Source organism: Cyanistes caeruleus, chromosome 11 (genome assembly GCF_971803275.1).
Source record: "Cyanistes caeruleus chromosome 11, bCyaCae1.hap1.1, whole genome shotgun sequence".
Taxonomy (NCBI): Eukaryota; Metazoa; Chordata; class Aves; order Passeriformes; family Paridae; genus Cyanistes; species Cyanistes caeruleus.
In genome coordinates this window covers 3,146,331-3,165,442 of record NC_141711.1, presented here as the reverse complement: position 1 = coordinate 3,165,442, position 19,112 = coordinate 3,146,331, and the positions used below count along the sequence as shown (strand labels likewise).

The 19,112-nt window shown below is 42.8% G+C and overlaps 2 protein-coding genes across 4 annotated transcripts in view; one reads left to right on the top strand and one right to left on the bottom strand.

Annotated features, from left to right (window-relative positions):
• The window catches only part of LOC111934947 (uncharacterized), a 38,834-nt gene extending 33,664 nt beyond the window's left edge, over nucleotides 1–5,170 (top strand). Inside the window, exon 6 of the mRNA XM_086846668.1 lies at nucleotides 472–5,170. The gene's annotated coding sequence lies outside the window, so the exon portion shown is untranslated. The remainder of the gene's footprint in view (nucleotides 1–471) is intronic.
• LOC111934946 (contactin-3-like) overlaps nucleotides 1–19,112 on the bottom strand; it is a 93,114-nt gene that overhangs the window by 1,944 nt on the left and 72,058 nt on the right. The window contains exons 10-22 of one of the 3 annotated variants that reach the window (XR_015275182.1): nucleotides 12,679–12,806; nucleotides 11,191–11,366; nucleotides 9,348–9,465; nucleotides 8,090–8,248; nucleotides 7,856–8,005; nucleotides 6,936–7,006; nucleotides 5,914–6,148; nucleotides 5,620–5,735; nucleotides 4,807–4,993; nucleotides 2,804–3,212; nucleotides 2,338–2,411; nucleotides 1,597–1,854; nucleotides 507–675 (exon numbers count right to left, since the gene is read on the bottom strand). Coding sequence is in view for 1 of the 3 variants with exons in the window: in XM_086846916.1 (XP_086703042.1) it covers nucleotides 507–675; nucleotides 1,597–1,709; nucleotides 4,807–4,993; nucleotides 5,620–5,735; nucleotides 5,914–6,148; nucleotides 6,936–7,006; nucleotides 7,856–8,005; nucleotides 8,090–8,248; nucleotides 9,348–9,465; nucleotides 11,191–11,366; nucleotides 12,679–12,806 (1,622 nt within the window). In the remaining 2 variants the exon portion in view is untranslated. Of the gene's footprint in view, nucleotides 1–506; nucleotides 676–1,596; nucleotides 3,213–4,806; nucleotides 4,994–5,619; nucleotides 5,736–5,913; nucleotides 6,149–6,935; nucleotides 7,007–7,855; nucleotides 8,006–8,089; nucleotides 8,249–9,347; nucleotides 9,466–11,190; nucleotides 11,367–12,678; nucleotides 12,807–19,112 lie in introns of all 3 variants that reach the window. The other 2 variants (XR_015275181.1, XM_086846916.1) reach the window with 2 other exon arrangements.

Sequence of the window (19,112 nt, the reverse complement as noted above, 5' to 3'; positions counted from 1 at the left end):
AAGGAAAAAATGAATCCAGGATTAAATAGAAACATGAAGCATGTGCTGTGCCACTCTTCCTAGATGCTAAGCAAAAATTACTGTCATTTTTTCTCACAAGCATTGGAGACCTACAAAAATACAGGAAGTGTTTAAAAATGACAGAGCTGTGGTCACAAATGGTTTTAGTGCTCTGGTTTAGCTGACAAGGGGGTGTTTGTCAAAGAATGGACTCAATGATCTTGGAGGTCTTTTCCAACCTTAATGATTCTGTGAGTCGACTTCCAAGCTAGTAGTTTGTTGTTTTTTTAAAGGAGAAAAATAAAAAAACTTAACATTTTTGATACCAATTTCCATGGTACTTTAGCAGTTCAGTAGGATGGAGTTTGCCATGCATAAGGGCACGAAGACTTTTCCTCTTTTCCTTTTTATTACCACACGACATCTAAGCATTAATTTTACTTTTTTTCCCCCTCCCCTCCATCAACAAAGGAAGCACTGGGACAAAGGAAAGTGGTTCAACCTACTGGCTAGTCTGGGAATGAGGATCTGCTCGCTGCTGCTGCCATCTCCCCCCTCGGTGGTTGCTCTGACCTCGATGAAATAATCGTCCTGGAGCCGCAGCCACAGCTCGGCCGTGGTCGTGTCCGTGGTCAGCACCTCCACCCTGCTCTGGCTGCTGGTCCTGTAGAGAACCTGCAACACAGCACACCCTCAGCACCTCTCTGTCCCTCACAAACAAGGCTTCAGCTTTGTGGGAGTGATGGGGTGGAAGAAAAGAGCTGATTTTTGGTTAATATTCCAGGGTGGAATTACAGTTAAAGGAAGAAGGGAACATCAGTCAAAGCCTTTTATTCCAGATTTAATTTAAAATGGCACAACGGATGATGATACTTATTATATATTATTTTTATTATAATAATAGGAAATAATGGGAGGTGGGACACTGGAACAAGCTGTGAAAACGTACTTCTTTCCAACACAGCTCAGTGGGTAATCAGATCTTCAGCCTAAATCTTTTATTCAGGAATATATTATGTGGGATCCAGCTGTACAGAGCTTATCAGGAGCATCCTCAGCTATGCTTTATACACACACTTATATGACACATTTAAACACTTCTACATTTGTGGGCTGATCAGATTTAGAGCAGATGCAACAGTGTAATTTCTGTCAGGGAAATGAGCATGGCCCACAGCGAGTAAGAGGAGAAAAGGTTTAAAAATATCAGTTTAATATATGTGATAATATATAATAAATATAATAAATACACCTGGCCAACAATGGAAGCTACATCCATCAGGCTGAATCTTTTTTGGTTCCTTTCAAAGTTTTATCCATTTGGGTAAGTGTTACACATTTAAAATAAGTGTTATGGATGTTTAAGAGTTCAAATGTTCTAAGATCCAGGTGGCATCCCCCAAGAGATGAGCAATGCCAGCTTGGGGAGGAAAAGGGATTAGGGGGCATTAGTGTGAGACACTGTTAGAATATGATTTAAAACCCCTACAAGAGACCCCAGTGAAATGGATTAGGGGTGGTTCTGTGCATCCTCTGAACACCAAACAGACAAGGAAATATCAGCTCTGGGCTGCTCCCAGCTCTGGCCCCACTGACCTTGTAGCCCGTGACCTCGGACTCGTTGTCCATGGCTCTGACCTCCTCCCAGCTCAGGATAACTCTGGAGTCTGTCACATTCCACACCACGTTTCCTGGGGGCTGGCTGGGAGCTTCAAACACACAACAAAAGCAAGGCTTTAATTTAATTGGCATTGCTGATTGCCTCACCAGCTCAGGTAATTGGCTGTCATTTCGTTTGGGGTGCAAAAGCAGCTCCAGTGCAGGCTCCTCTCTGTGCATGCCATGGTTCAGAGGCTAAATTTGAAAAACAGAAGGAAGGAGAAAGCCAGAATGGCACATGAATGTTGTTTCTGAAGTTGAAATATCTGTTGCTGGTCCTTCATTCAATACAGCCAGACAGAAGCACGTGCCTTAGGACGTGGGTGATTAATTAGAACAAACTCTAATGATGGCAACAGACAATTTCTAGTTTTAGTACAGCACCAAGAACAAGAAAATTCTTCACAATAGATTACTAGACAAATTCAGTCTCACTGAATATTCAAATTTACCCACTACTGTTGATTTACTTTAAGATGTTTGTTACAGAAAATATTTGAAGGGTTTTTTTTTTTTCCCCCCTGTTGGTTCTTCCAACTTGAGTTGTGGTTCTGAACTGAGCCTGTGCCAGAAGTGGGCTTTGGCCAAGGAAATCTGCTGTGATTTTTTGTTCATTAGCAACCCAAGCCCGCTACTTGCAAAGCAGCTGCACGCTCTGGGCTCTGCCCCTTCGTGTACCTTGGAGCTGCCAAGCTTTCAGGTAAGCACAAACCTCTTCAAATACCTCAGGATGGTTTCCCAGAAAATGGGTCCTGCAGTGACACAAATCAATGATTAAAATCTTTTCTAAATGTGTTAAGGCAAACAATTTACTGTTGCTGTCACCTAGTGGAGGCAACTGCTGAGCTGTGCTTTGAGGCTGGAGGTTCCAGCTCTCAGCACTGAGAGTGGTTTTGAACACTTGTATCCATGTGCTTATGGGTATTTTTCTCTTATTTTTTCCCTCCTCTCTTCAATTCGTTCACACAGAAAGTTCCCTGCCTTCTTTCCATAAGCAGTCAGATCAAAACCCACCTGATTATACTCAAAAAACAGGAAAAAAACCCGTGAGGTTTAAAAAAATTATTCCAAAGTCAACCAACCACCCACAGCTATTTTTTTTCCCCACTATTTGTCTTGTTCTATGTACTGAGGAAGATTTAACCTGATGTTCTAATAATAACCACTTCTTGTAAATGAAAGAGGAGATTGTTTCACTCCTGAGAATGAAGTGTTACAGCATGTATGAATCGTCTTCACACTGAGATACCACAGCTGAATTTCAAAGGAAATGAGTCATCCTTGAAATCCACAACAAAATATTAAGATGACATGTGGAAAAAAATGAAGAGTAATTATCCATAAAAGCTGTAAGCCTCTGTCTGTGGGATTCAGAAGGCTCCACTTGCTGCAGACATCAAAATCTCCAGCAATCCTCAGTGCTCAGAACTTCATTTGTGGCAGGTCCTGATCCATGGAGTCACAGCAGGACACGTCCAAGGAGCTGCAGGGATTTCTGAGCTCTCAGGTGCTGAAAGCTGCTCTCAGACAGGAGCATTTCTCAGAATTACCAGCTGATGGACAGAACATTGGGTTTTATTTTAAGACTTTCCAAGTATGAAATAATTGTAACAACTTGAGCAAGTCTTCCCCACCCACCTGGCATTTTAAATAGCAATATTTAAACCTCCACTTGTTATTCTGGGCTGTAAACATGCAGATTTCAAATTTAAAAGCAAAGATATTTTCACTGTCAAAGGCTCAATTTCAATTTTGAAATACACTGCCAACAGAACTGAACTATTTGTATTTCTTGATATGGCAAGAGTCTCTGAGCTGTACCTGGCAGGTCCTGTGGGGGAATGCAAATCCTTCACTGTGAAAACCACACCAATCACAAATATTCAAATTAAATTACAAATTGGGATTGATTAAAAATCACACATTTGAATGAAAAATCAGTTTTCACTGCAGCAGCAAAGAGGATTATTTCTCTTAGCAATTCAACTAATTTATTAAAATTTTCAGATTGACATTATATGGTTTTGCTTGCCTCATCCACCAGAAAGATCCGTGGACATAATGCAATTAATTTTCCTTTCTAATGATTCCAAATAGAATAGACTTTCCCAAGGGCCTGATCCAGGTCCAGTGTGATCAGGGGCTTGTCCAGCTCTCAGTCACACAGCCCAAAAGTGGGGGAAACACTAAAAAAGTCCTGCAAATCCCTGAGCTGACCAGCCTGGCACCATCTCTAGTGAGCAGCCACAAAGATGATTAATTGGAAAAAATTCCTTTTCCCATGTCCTGTCCAGGCTGCAGGCAGTGAGTCACTTCAGATCAGCCAGTTCATGGTAACTGTGCATATAATATATTTATACTCTGGCAAATCTGAGTTGGTTTAGTCCTCAGTGATGGACTGACACTCGTTTTTGCATAGAATAATTTCTGATAAACTAGCTTATTTCCTAATATTAATGCTCCAACTCTGTCTGCTCATTAATGACTATTGCAGGGCATTTGACCCTTCAGACAGATTTAATTGTATGTTCTTGTGCCTCTGACAGAAACACTTCAAGACTGATGACCCTGATTGGGAGCTGTATTACAACGGAGGAGCACACTAAAAATATTTCCACTTGTAGAAAAATTAGTGCAGCCTTTGACAATCTGTTCTCCAGCTTAATTTCGCCTTTGCAGCAGCAGAGTGGCCTCTTGTGCAATTTGTTCAAGGGGAAACAGTGGACATGAAGGATTGTTTTGCATGAACTCCATGAGGTTCATTGCATTTCAAAAGCCATGCCCTAGAGAACTTATAAATATGTTATAGAACACTGAAAAATTCAACAAGTCTCTTTTTTTCTTTTTTTCCTCCTTCTAAATAACAGAGTTTTTTTGGTTTTTTTTCCCTTTCAATTTCTTCCAGTCATTAGCAGCATAATAAAGGTTCTGTGCAGGAATTACAGATCTTCCTTGGGCTCCCCTGGAATGGCTGGGTTCTTACTCACCCTGCTGAAGAGGAGTGTGGCAGCTCTGTGCTGGATTCCTGGGACTGCATGGAAACTGAGCTCACCCATACTGCAATTCCCAGGAATCCTGGAGAAAATCACGGTTTTCCCTCCCCTCCAAGTGTTTGTGCTTCTCCCCAGGTTGAACTGAGGTACTCACGTGGCTTTTTGGTGGTGGCATTGACAGTGGCACTGAAGGGCCCTGCTCCAGCGCTGTTGTAGGCACGGACAGCTGTGTAATAAACCAAGTTGCTCCTCAACCCTGTGATTTCTATTGATGTTTCATTCCCTGCTGCTTTTACTCTGTTTGAAGATTCTTCTTTTTGCCCATTATTCCAGTACCTAACCTAGGAGATAAAAACCAAACCCATTTAAATCTTGTATGGAATGGGCTGTTCATCCTCAGTGTTATACTTGATTCTTTCAAGTGGATTTTTTTTTTTTTTCCTGCAGCTGAAAAAGGTAGAAATACTGTTAAGTTTCAGAAATATGTTTACTGTGCAAAACTAAAATATTCTTATCCATCTGCTTCTCATGCTTGCTGCTCTTTTTGGTGTGACTGCGGGAAAAAGGCAATTGAAATATTAGATCTTGCTTGAACTGAAGAATGACAAGAGGAAAACCATTACTTCATTAAGAAGGAAACAAGCTCAGAAAAATGTACCTTATAAACAAGTTTCTTTGAAAGTAAATGTAATTCTGAAAAAAATGTTAGCTTGGAGTTATGTCAGACACGTGACTATCTATCAGCACAAGAAGCAAAACACAACTTCATTCTGTGGGATTTTTTTTAATAAAGATAGAAAAAATTATCCTCCTTCTGCTGCAGGAAGAGCAAGATTTGGGGTGAATCTGTGTGGTTGTGCTGCAGCCTGCACAACCCTTCTGCCCCACGGCCTTTTACAAAGAGGAGTGGATTTTATTTGATGAAGAGGGTTGATTCATTGCAATATTTTAATTTCCACAGACTCACCTCATAGCCCAGCAGCCTTCCATTGCTCAGCTTCCAGGGAATGGCTGTCCAGGACACCAGGATGGCCGAGGAGGACAGGCTGGTGGCTGACACTCCCGAGGGCGCCGTGCTGGGCTCTGAAATCAGCAAGGGAGAGGTGACTGTGGGAACAAACCTGTCCTTATCCTGCCCTTATCCTGTCCTTGTCCTGTCCTTGTCCTGTCCTTGTCCTGTCCTTGTCGCAGCCCACCCCACTCCCCCGAGCTGCTGCTGGCTTTCCTGGAGGAGCAGCTCAGGGGAGGGCTGTGGCTGTACCTTCCTCGGCGGAGAACACGGTGGTGACCGCGCTGAAGGGCCCCTCTCCTTTGTTGTTGTAGACCCCGACCTTGACCTCGTAGGGTGAGAAGGGCAGGATGCTCTCGTTCCTGAAGACGTATCTGGGGGTGTCAGGAGAGGTCACCACGGTCTGGATCCAGGTGCTGGTGCCCGAGGGGCGGAAGGCGACCACGTAGCCGAATCCTTCCCCGTTCTGCAGCTCCTCAGGGACGGGCTGGGGCAGAACAACACGGGTCTGTCAGGCCACTGGGGATGCTGGGCAGGGAAAAACTCATGGACATGATGCAGGTGCTTGGCATCAAACCCTCAGCCAATTAACTCTGGTACAGCACGGCAAAAACCTGTTCTAAGGTTTGCACTTCGAGAACAACTTTCAGGTATAATCTCTGGATTTCACTAAGTATTCTGCCTCAAGACACTCTTCAGTAAATACAACTTTGCTTTCATCAATCCACAGCTCGTAAAAAATTAATAATTGCTTGGTCAGCTATTAAGAGAATCCAATACCACTTTCATATAGTGGCCTAAACCTTCTTCTGATGTGATTATGGTTAGATAATCACACAGAGTAGTCAATGCTAGGAACAGAATATTAACAGTTCTTTAAATCATTAAAAAAGGGATACTTACTATAAATTGTATTGGTTAGCATGGGCATCGAGATTTTAATGGTGGGAGAGCAAGAACTGCAAATCTGCACTGCAAAGCCCAATTCTTTGGCTTAACCATCCCCCTGCCCTCCTGCCTCCTTTTTAGCATTAACATTTGGTTTGAGAACTGAAGCAATCCCAGCCAAACTGAATTCCCTGGGCATTTCCATCCAGCACAGGGACACTGAGGGTGAAAGAAGCAAGGCCAGTGTGCAGGGCTCACATCACACATGGCACCGAGCACGTGCACATCCCACAGGAGAAGCTGCTGCAGCCAGGGAAATTCAGAGGGAGCAGAAAGGAAAGAAAGAAAGAAGCTCTGTGAAGAAAACTTCTCCCCAGCAAACTTACATCCCACGTTATGACCAGCTCAGATCTGCTGCCTCCTCCCCCACTGACCTCAGAGGGGGGAATTTCAGGAACTGTGGAAAGGAAAAGCAGAGATGTCTGCACAGAGCAGAGACCAGAGAACACACCACCTCACCCTCTGAGTTTAACCCATGTTCATACTCCTTTTGCAATCAGGGTAAATGTCCTTGGGTAGGAGGGGCAGTACTGGAAAGCCCCAGCCCTGACCCACATTCACCCTTCCCTGGGCCAGGCTGGGGTTTCTCTGAGCACCTGGAGAACCTCAGCAGCTCACAGAATACACCACGTCTTTAGGAACTTCTAAATTCACCATGGCTGTGTTTAGGAAGTTCTAAAAACTGGAGACAAGTTTCATTTTTCTACAGTTAACTCAGAGAATGGTCTGGGTTGGAAGAGACCCCAAAGATCATCTTGTGCCAGGACACCTTCCAGTATTCATGTTGCTCAGAATTCCGTGTCCTTGAACACTTCCAGGGATGTCATGCACATAAATTGGGAAATGGCCTCATTCCAAGTGAACTGGGGTTATAACTGATGGGTTCTTCTGAGCCACCTGCTTGTTACATGGAAGGGTTTCACTGATCAAACACCAGGAACAGAAAATCCCTGTCAAAATTAACCTCTTTCCATCCATTAATACCTTCAGACTCTGCCTGAACTGGCAGACTTTGGCACAGTAAATGCAGCTTAAATGGATTTACATGTCATGCTTCTGTGATGTTCAGCAATGCAACACAAACTGTCCCACAACTAAATGGAAAAATGTGAACAAACCTGTTACAGGCTTTTATATCCAATGGCAATTCCAAGCTTGTTTGCAAAGAGCCAAAGATATGAACACTCCTTTTCTTTGTTAAAATTCAATATTCTTGAATTAAAAACAAATAGAAGGACCCACTAACCTGCCTCTTCAGTTCTTACTTTTTCTGAGGGCAAACTAGGCTCTCCACCTCCTATTTTGTTACTGGCAACTACACGAAATTCATATTCAACCCAAGGATTTAAATCCACTACTGTGCTTGTGAAGGTTTTCCCATCGATCACATCCGGAACTGGGAAAGAGAAAGGGAAAAGGAAACTCAGGAACAGGGAGGCAGAGAGGTTCCCACAGAGCCTGGGCTGGGAATTGTGCTCACCTGTGGTGGCTCTCTGCCAGCCCACAGAGAAGGGAGTCCTGGCCTGGATGGTGTAGGTGGTCACAGGGCTGTGGTTGTCCGTGCCCTCCTGCCAGGAGATCTGGGCAGTGGTGTCCGTGATCTCGTCCACCTTCACGTGCTCGGGGGGCCCTGGAGAGCCTGGAATGGGATGGGAAAGCAGGCAGAGATTGGGGAATCAGCCTGGGAATCACTCCCAGCAGGATGGATTCCCGTGTTTTCTTCCCCGGGGAGGAGGAAAATGATTCAGAATGGAATAAGAACACTTGGAATTATCGTTTTCCATTCACTGAACTCTGATAATTTCAACCTGAAATACTCTCAAGGGCAGAACAGATGACTGGGTTTTGGTTTTTTCACAAGAACCTTTGTTCAGCACATCCCTCTGTCTCTTCCTTCAGTCCTAAAGGTCCTCTTTAATCTACAGATACATCTCTGTAGTCTGGAAATTTTTTACCTACAACTTCTTTACTCTGCATTGCACTGTAAGAAGTTTTCAGCACATCTGACCAGCACCCCAAGCTGCAATTCAGTCAGACATACAATCTTCAGGAAAAATCCTCATTCTGGGCATTTCCTGGCCAAAATGCTGGGTTTTGTTTCACCTGCACCAGCAAAGGGGGTTGAAATGAGTAACAGTGCATTAACAATGAGAAAATATCTGAAATATTTTAAAATACATTGAATAAGTGCTGATCACATAATGTGCTTTTCTAGATCAAAGCTTTCACTTTGCAATAAATGTAGCTGTAACATCAGCAAAGAAAGCCACAATTCTGGCTCAACTGTGAGCATTCCAGCTCGGAATGAAAAGGAATAATCCTGCATTGTAGGTTTTAAACCCTAGGACAAAGCCTCTCCTGGGCTCTGGCAGAATTTCACAGGAAGGATTCTGGAGTTCCCAACACTTCAGTCTGCAGAGGCAGCAACTCCAACTGCATCAGAGCTGCCACTGAGTTCCCTCCTGGCAGTGACCTGAAGGACTGGCAGTGAGAAAAGATCTGAAGTCACTATTACAACCCCCAGCTCCCAATTTCTCTGGGAAAAATCAGGCTTCACCCAAAACCTGAGATGTAATTCTCCCTAGCTGCAGGTCAGAATGACATAATTCAACTCACAGCCGCTCATCACCCCATTCAAGCCATGGATTGGTTCTGTAACCTCCAACACCAATTGTTTCTATAGCCTACAATCTAAAAAAAGGTGGAAGATGTGATCCTGGGGCTGGGCTGGGCTGTACCTCTCACGATGAGGTCGGCAGCAGAGGCCACACTGTCCACCTCTGTCTTCACCATGCACACGTACTTCCCACTGTGCTTCAGCTGGATGTTCCTGATCATCAAATCCCCTGAGGCACTCTGGGGGAACACAGAACGTTCATTAATGCCAATAACCCCTCCCTTCTGTGTTTTCTTTGTCCCTGATGTTTTCTTTGCAAACAGAAAAGAAATCCACCAAAAATGTGAAGATGCTGAAAAGCTGCATTGCAGGACAGCAAATTACTGCCCATCAGCAGCTACACTCTTGTTTGGGAGCATTTTCCCTAAAAAACATGAGGTAATGTCCCTTTTTTGGGAGAAATGAGCTCCAGCATGGGGAGCTCATACTGGGGAACCTCCAGTAACCTCAGTGCCCTGTGGCCATTTGTCTCAAAGCCCTAAAAAGAGAAAAATGTGTTTTCTGTGGCCATCACCAATTTGATTTCCAGACAGAATTCACGGAGTTTTTATCTAGAACTTGTAAGCCAAGTCATGACAGATTTTTAAGGAGAGTTCAGATGTGTAAAAGACAAAAGTTGAATTCTGTCTATTCTCCAGGTGACTGTGAGCACTTTGGTTTAAAGGCTGCAAGTTCTAGGCTAAATTTCCCATTTTACAAGCCCAACTTCTATTCTTTGCTATTCACTGAGTATTTAATCTTTAGTCTTTTTTTCCCCATTGTTCTCTCTCAGATCACAGCATGTGGTTATTTCCTGGATCATGGGAAACAGAAATAAAACTTGAATGAAACTGTAACTCCCTATCACATTAGGGCTCTCTGTGTACTGTTTGTTTTCTACACCACTGAACAGAGAACTTGATATTAAACCTTTGCTAGACAGTGTCCCTTAAAGAAAAAATCTCTTCTTTGTGTGTAAACTGAATTACTGCCTTAACTCAGTTCCAGCTGAATTTTCCAGGTGGAAAACACTTCATATTTTAATTTTTAAATTTTAATCTTTAAATTTTTGCATTTTTATATTTTAATTTTCTGGAGAAGCAGCATTTTCTTCAAGGAAAGAACCCTCATTTGTGGATATTTTCAGCTACTTTGGCCATCAATTCATGGGCAAACAGTAGTTTTTGACTGTGAAGTTTATTTTAGTCTTGGAAAAAACATGAACCTTTCAAAACATTTGGTTATTTTTCTTTGTTTCAGCATTACAAAGTCTCAATTCTTTATTCAACACAAGCTGAAGCCAATTCTGCCTGATTCCCTTCCATGTGTGTGCCTGGTCTTCTGTGAAAGCACAGATGGAAGTTGTTTGCAGGACAATTCAGTGCTGATTGCTTACAATAAATTAAAAGTTGAGTCAAAAGCAATCTAGAATCCATCTCCTTGATTGGGAGTGGATATTCAGGGAATGCCCAACACCAGCAGAGAATGCAAGTGAATCACGTCCTACACAAAGTGATTTCAGCAAACTCAATTTGAGACATCTCAACAAAGGGGAGGGGGCGTCAGAGAGAACAGTTTGACTTGAAATTAACCCCAGCAAAATGTTAATGCTGCATTTCAGTCATTTGTGGGGGAAGAGAAGAGAAGAGAAGAGAAGAGAAGAGAAGAGAAGAGAAGAGAAGAGAAGAGAAGAGAAGAGAAGAGAAGAGAAGAGAAGAGAAGAGAAGAGAAGAGAAGAGAAGAGAAGAGAAGAGAAGAGAAGAGAAGAGAAGAGAAGAGAAGAGAAGAGAAGAGAAGAGAAGAGAAGAGAAGAGAAGAGAAGAGAAGAGAAGAGAAGAGAAGAGAAGAGAAGAGGAAAAAGAAGAGAGAAGAGGAAAAAAAAGAGGAAAAAGAGAGGAAAAAAAAGAGAAAAGTTTTCAGCTCACCCCTCCAACCTTCTCGAAGTGAGAGGCGTCCCTCTGGAAGTCCGTGAGGGTCCCGTTGAAGTACCAGGTGAAGCTGATGTCCAGCAGGGGATCGTGCTGCACCTGGCAGGGCAGCACCACGCTCTCCCCCACGGTGACATCCATGTTGGAGGGTGCCAAGGTGATCCTGGTTGGCTCTGCAGGGAGCACAGATATTGGTGATTGGATTGTTCTGCACCGCTGACACCCCCCGCGTTCCTGGGACGGGATCGGTGACAGCCACTTCCCAAGGATGCAGCTGCACTGGGAATGCTGCCTGGAGCTTTGTGTGCTTGCATTCCCAGCAGGAGCTGCTGGGCACTGGGAAGGTGAATTGGAGCCTGCTGGGTGCAGCCAAGCCACGTCACCAAGCTGAATCCACAGGCAGGAATTGCCCTTCCACAGCCAGGCTGCTCTCAGCACTCTGTGGTTTGAAGCAGCAGCAGCACTGGGCAGATGAAGAGCTGGCAGTAGGGAAGAACCTAATAAACCCCAAGAACTTGAGGAAATCCACTTCAGGAAGAACACAGTGGATATTTGGATCCATACATCACACAGAACATAAACAGTGTCATTAAGAAAAGCTCTTTTTTATTCCAGAATCACATTAAGAGAGAAAAATTTCAGCTACTGTAAATACTGTAAAAATAAAATTCAATCCTAGGAATTCTCTGTTTATAATTCTATTATTTGTATATAAAGGGACATGAATCATTTAGGAGCACAGGCTGAAAACATGAAGCAGCTAATTCACTGAAGAAAATAATTCTGTTTGGACCTATGAGATATATAGGATATGTAATGCAGTGGGATATTAGATAATTCTAAGTTTGGGAAATCTTTCAGGTGTTAAAATCTTTGAAAGAGAACATTATGAGAGGAAATATTTTTCAGATAAACTTCCCAAACTCCTGGCTCTTTTCATCCAGTATCTCAATCAGCAGCCAGGAATGGATGACTTGGAGGAAGGATCCCTCTGAACAACAATTCTGTATAAAATTTGCTTTTGAAAGACTGTGTTCTACTGCCCATGGAGCCCCTGAATGCTCCCCTGCAGCTGGAGTTTCCACCACATCTTTTTCCATAAGCAAACAGCATTTAAACCTCTTTTGGGCAAAACAGATTTTTTGACAGGAATATAAAATAACCTTGAAGATTTTTTTTTGATTGACATGTTTTTTTCATAACAAATTAAAAACCCCCACAAACTTAAAAGCATAATTGCACTATTTAGTGTTTAGAAAAGTGAGAGGAGGGAGAGAAGTGTTCAGAACTCCCTCACATCTGAGAAATATCTTTGCCAAAGACAGAAAAATCCCTTAGTGTCTTTTCAACTAATGAAAGAGCTGTAACAGCTATCCTTTTATCTTTATACATTAAATAAATAACTTCTCACACTCTTTACATTCTACAGCATCTCTGCAGGCTCCTGAGTCTGTAATTCCAGCCCCTGTGTCCCAGCTCACCCACCTGTAACTATCAAGCTGGTGGAGCCCCTGGCTGTTCCAAACTGGTTTGTGGCCAGGCACGTGTAGCTGCCAGCATCCCCCTTGGTCACGTTGGCTATCCTTAGTCCTCCATCCTTCAACAGTGTCACCCTAAAAAATCACAAGGAGGTTTTTAAAAGTTGCAGCACTTGTAGACAAAATGCTTTCATACCTTACTGTTATCTAGGACATGTTAAACTGTAAAATGAGCTCTCTGCCAGCTGAAACCAGGACAATCACCAGGCCAGGGTGTGAAAATGTTGTGGCCATCCACTGACAATACACAACAGATTTGAACTCAACCACGTATTATTTTGGACACCAGCAGAAACCAAGTTTTTCAGAGATGTGGGCACATGAATGTGTGTGAAACAGAGAAATCCCACATGAGCTCCATCTTTTTCAGCTGCACCAATTGAAACTGGAATAATTCTCAGCTCTTTTGTTGTTTACCTCGAGCAATCTTGCACAGCAACTTTGAAATAACTGTGATTACCATGACAACTCCATAGGATTGGTCATGAACCTCCTTTGTGGATGCCCTTGCAGGACAGGAAATTCCCTTCACCCCACACAACCTCCCACAGTGAGAGCCTGGAAAAGCAGGGAGGTGCCTACAGAAGGTGTGGACAGAAGAAAAGCCACAGCAGTGACTGAGGAGCAGGAATGTCCCCACAGCAGAGGTGACATCCCAGACAGCAGCACTGGAGGGATGTACAGGTAAAGCTGATTTGGCTCCCTCTTTCCCTATTTCTTCTCCTCCCATCTGTTCTATCCACAGCTGCAGGGACTTTTCCCCTAAGACAACCTGCAGCAGCAAAATAACTGAATGTATATACAGTGTCCACTTGTAATTAACAAAAGGTACCCATTTTCCTGAAATGCCCAAGTCAAAAGAACTCCAGAGCTTTTCTCTCACATCCCACCTGAGAGGCACCAAACTGGAGCACAGCACCTTGGCTGGATGGTGGTTTGGAAATGCCCTGAACTGAGCTACAGAACGAACAGAGCAGCAAACAAAACCTCTCCAGGCAAAGCAGTGCCTGCATTCGCTGGAGTCCTGCTTGGTTTTCAGGGGAAAAGGCAGCAAATGTCCTCAAACTCCACACTGCCACCTTCCCTCCCTCAGAAGAGCTGGGAGGGTTTTGCCTGCTCACTTCCACCTGCTTGGTTATTAACCTGCTGCTTTATTCACTGCAAAAGGAATGGATTAATTACACACCTCTGCTGCTCTTTTTATTTTCATCACTCTCGAGGTAAAACGATGTCAGTAGATCCCCATCACTGCTCCCAGCTGAGATCTGGGGCTGAATTCTGCTGTTTTGGGATAAACTCTCTGCAAGTCCCTGACCTGGGCTGGCAGTGAGGGGTGGCTCAGGATCCTCTCCCAGGTGACAAGGAGCAGAGGAATGCCTGGGGAGGCTCAGATCGCATTTTGGGGAAAATTTCTTCATGAAAGGGTCATCAAGGGTTCAGTGATCCTACCCTGCACGCTGAGCTCGTCTGAGCCAAAGCCACATTCCCTAACTGAGAACCAGAGCAGTGGGAATCCATCAGGGCTCTGGAATTCCACTGCCCCACTCCCTGAGCAGCGAATTCACCTCACCCTCAAAAGCTTTTAAAGCTCTGAAATCAGGAATCTGCCCTCCTGCCACAGCTGCACTGCTCCCCCTGCAAGGAGCCAGGATTTTTGGAATTACCATATAGGAAATACACACAGCTTTTAAATGCTTTTTTTCTTAATTAGTTTAAATTGCATTTTGTATTTCCTTAAAAAAAGGTGTTTCAGCTCTCAGCACTCTTCCTCTGGTAAAGGTGGTGCAATAATGAAATTAGCAGATGCAAATTACCAGAGATAACAAGGCACCCTGTTAGAACAACAACAGACAAAAGCATCTTATTGGGGTGAGAAAGAGAGCTATAAGTAGGCAGTTTAATCCATTTATAACCACAAAGCATCCTGAGGTACCTCAGTTGATGTGGTGGCATTTGAGGAGTTTTTTTCAAGGGAGGATGTGCCTCATGAGCGACTTCCCTGAGGTTCATTAACTTGTTTTGGAAAATTCCTAAGTCATATTTGGCTGCACTTCATGTTAGATGGAACATTTAAAATTAATTAAATCCTGCCATATGGTTTATAGGTATTTTAAATGTGTTAAAGACATGAGTGATACATTTTATAGGTAATTAGGATGACATCAAAAAAGGGTGTTAAAATATATCAATTATGGTTACAAGCAAGTGCTGTTGCACTTTCTGGCTGAGGCTTCATCTACTTTGATGCAATTTCCAAAAGAAAAAATACAAAACTAAAGAAACCCCAAGTGCTGACATAGCCTAAGATCAAACAAAGGAAAAAGCAGGATCAGGGAATAAACCTGAAAGTGTCTATTGTTTAATTAAAACAAATCACTTTTACAGTGCTCTAAGCTACCTGCAAGCCTAGCTTGCCTAAAATAATTAAACAGAAAGGTTATTAAAACCCAGATATAATCAGGAATAATTTTTTTCTAGAATTAAAAACAAAAAACAAACAATACACCAAAAAAAAAATCAATTTGAGACAAATATTCTAGTTGAATGAAGACCTTTACTGGTAAATCAGAAAAGGAGCAATGCTCCGCTTTCTCCAATCACAAAACAGTAAATGTAGCTCGGAGCCTATGGAAATCCTGAACCCAAAAATAGCTCTGCCCCTCCTGCTGAAACATGAGACAAACCACAGCTTTTAATTTACTTAGAATTATTCAATATTCACATGTGGTGCTGGCACACTGCCAGGGAGAGACCCACACCTGTGACACACAAAAGCAACAATCCAGCCTTTGGCATCCTCTGCATCTACAGGTGTTTTTTCCAAAACCTTTTGCTTAAAGCCAGCAATTTTCCATGGAAATTCCATTTTCCACAACCTGTGTCCTTCTGATGCGCTGGCAAATGACAGAAAACCTTCAGCCCTTTAAAAGGGACCACGGTCCTAAATCCACCTCAATTCCAGCTGGAGATGGATTTAGGACCTGCTTGGTCATCAGATCAAAGCATCATTGACAAACTCATCTCTCATTAATTCCTGAGCAAAACTGGGGGGGAAATGATGTTTGGGGAAATTCTTTTTCTCTACAGCCAAATAAAACCCCCTTAACTCACACCCACACCCTGACACTGAGATCAACAGATGGGGAGAAGGATTAAATAACTTCAGGACTCTGGGGTTCCCAGTTTGAGAGAAATGATACCTCTATATATGCTTATTTAAAAAAGACACCTCTTTGTATATTGGTATTTAGAGAGAGAAGACAGAATGTGCCTTAGGATCCACTGGAACTCGGTGTCATTAATGCAGCTGTTAATGACTGCAGACCTGCTCACATTCCCAAGGCAATGCTTTATTACTGAACTCTCAGACATCATCAGACTCAGGAATCACTGCCTGTTCCATTTGTCAGATTATTCAGCAAAAGAAAAAAATAATAAAAAATTCAACTATTTTATTGATAACCCTTATTGATATGGTAATAAACACAAACACATTCCAGTTTGTAACACTTCAGTGAAAACTCAGTTAAAAGTGTCTTTTTTATGTATCAATCAAATCCCAACTAAATTAAAGCAGATTAATTAATACTATGTAAGTAAATGCATTACTTTTCACATCGTAGCATTTCAAACTCTAATACAAAATGAATAAAAGTATTTAATTCAAACTGCAGCAAAGCTAAAGCCATTAACTAACACTTCTGAGTATCATGCAATTTTTTATCAGGGATCATTTATTTCTTTCCTCCTGTAATTTGCCATCACTTGGCCACAATGAAAGCTGCTAAAGCTGGAGTTTTCCTAATGGAATTGCATTAGTGAAGTTTCTGCAGCATCTTCTCATCTTTTTCTAGTCTTGGTAAATTTAGAAACATCTAGGAATAAAGGTGAGTTTGCTTAAAGGTGAAATGCTGCTCTGCATTTGCACAAAATCCTGTTTTTTAACCCTGTTCCAGTCAGGTATCTGAGCCAGGAGCTCAGGACCCACTGCAGCCCACAGGCAGTGACTGGCAAGCACAAACTGAAAATTAAGTCATGAACATACATAAAACATTAAGGATATCTTGGAAGGGGTTATGTCTGGGTCGCAGCTATTTTAGTATTTATTCTGGTTTTGGTGAGTTAAACCAGCACCAGGAGCATTTAACTCTGGTTAAACATCTAATCCTCCTTTTCTGGAGGACAAAAAGACAGCAAAAATTCATCCATTTGGAGGTGGAGGTGTCTCAGGCACCCGATAAATTTAATTCCCATCTTCTGTCTTTCCTTCTGCACGTTATCCTATGCCTTCACTTCTCTCTGCACTCCATTGCTCTTTAATATTTAGCTCTCTTTATTAAAGATATTCTAGGAAAAAAAAAAAATGAATCACATACTTTGCAAAATTAACAAGAAACAAGATTGCTTTCTTCAATGCTGAGCGATTTCTCAGCCCAGAGCTCATGAATCCATTTTGAATTATATTTTCTCCCCTCCACAAGACACACTGTATTCAGCTCATTTAATTAAAATTTACTGACTCATTATCCAAATCTTCTACATACAAAAAAAGCAGCACCATTTAAAAATAAATTAAGAACACGAGCAACGGCGCCATCAAAATGAAACTCTCTCAGGCTTTACTAAAGCATTATGGTCAGCACCTCATTGAAACCCAAGTTCTCTGATGACAAGAAATTCAAGTATTTGTGCTTTATTATTCAAATAGGAGTTTTCTTGAGACATATCAATTCTACCCATGCTGCTGCAAATTAAAATTCAGCTCCTTTTGCCTCCCCACCTCTCCCAGGTGTTGTCCAGGCTGGACCTCCCTTGTGGGACAAACTCGTTCCTCCTGTTTGCTGCAATTAAAAGAGAGGAAACCCTCCCCACCAGACTTCTCCACTGGAAAGGGAGTTAATGGCTGAAAAATGTTGTGCTAATTTGAAACCCTTCCCCGAATTGCAGGAATTGTAGAACTGCATGAAATCCACGGATCGCAATTATTCACAGCAGACAGTAATGAACTCCGGGGTGCTCCGCAAAGAACCACGCTCTGCTCCTCTCTGAAGGCGAGTTTACTTCATTTAGATTAATTCAGGATTACTGCCTTGTTATTCTGCTTCCTCTGGAAGCCATTTACAGTGTGTTGTCAGAAATAGACACTCTGGGTCATATTTTGGAATTACCTGCACTTGGCAGAAGTAACAGCTGTAATTTATGTTCATAAACCTAAGCAGGCAGCAACATACTCAATTCAGGTTTGGGAATTGAGTGTTGATTTCTTCAGCCTGGTACTATCATCCCAAATGAAACTGCTACCATTCTACTTTTGATGGAAATGGAACGAGGACAAAAGCAAGGAATTTACAATTTAGGAATTTTCCTAAATGGACAAAATCAGGCGCTGCGCTTTTTTTGCACACGCTTTATGAAATCAGTCACAAAACTGAGATCCATCAAAAGGCAATGAGTTTCACATGAATTTTAGAGGTCACAGCTTAATTTAATACATTAATATTGTTCAATTAAAGGCTAGAAGCACTCAATAAGAGAGCAGTGCTGTTTTGAAAGGGATTTTTGCTCGCCTGCTTGCAGGCAGGCAGCCAGCGAGGCTGTGCCACCACGTCCAGCTCTGCAACAACAGATGCCCCAACTTCTGCCAAATTGTCACATTTGACAACACTTAACACCAGAACAGATGAAAACTCTTGTGGCCCCTGTGAACAAAGAGCCAGGGCAAAGATGACAGTGCCCAAAGCTTCTGGGTACAAGAAGACAGCCCCAACCTAATTAAAGATGGAACAAATAAAGGTCTCCATTGCAGTCTCTCCAGGTTTTATCTATCTGGGAGAAACTCCTGTGTTTAAAAATTGCAAAAGAAAAGGACAACTTGGTGTTCTACAGGAATAGGACAACAAGAATTTTGTCTAATTTAGAAGCAGGTTTCCTGATGCCAGGCTAAGTTTTGTACAAATCAACACCCAGCCCTAGAGGAGCAGGGACACATCCCTCAAATCACACTGCCATGGCAATCCTCCCTCAAAACCCTCAAAATGTTTGCTTTCCTCAGTCTCATGTCTGGCCTTGTGGACACTCTCTGTCCATGAATTATCCTGCCAAGCACAGTGTGACACCAGAGTGCTCCAAGAGCAGCTTGTCCCCACTGCTCCCAGCAACCACTTCCAGGGCTGCTGCTGGGGCTGCAGCCTGTGTGTGACTCAATAAAGCTGACCTGGGGGCAGAGTGAACTCCCAAAAAGCAGTTCTGGCTCCTGTGAGTGTGCACAGCCTGTCCTGAGACCTGAGGAGCTGCAGCTGCAATGCCCAGAGTGCCACGCTGGCTGTACCTGTGTGAAATCAGACCTGGAACTCCCAACCACACCTCTGCTCCAAGGAGCTG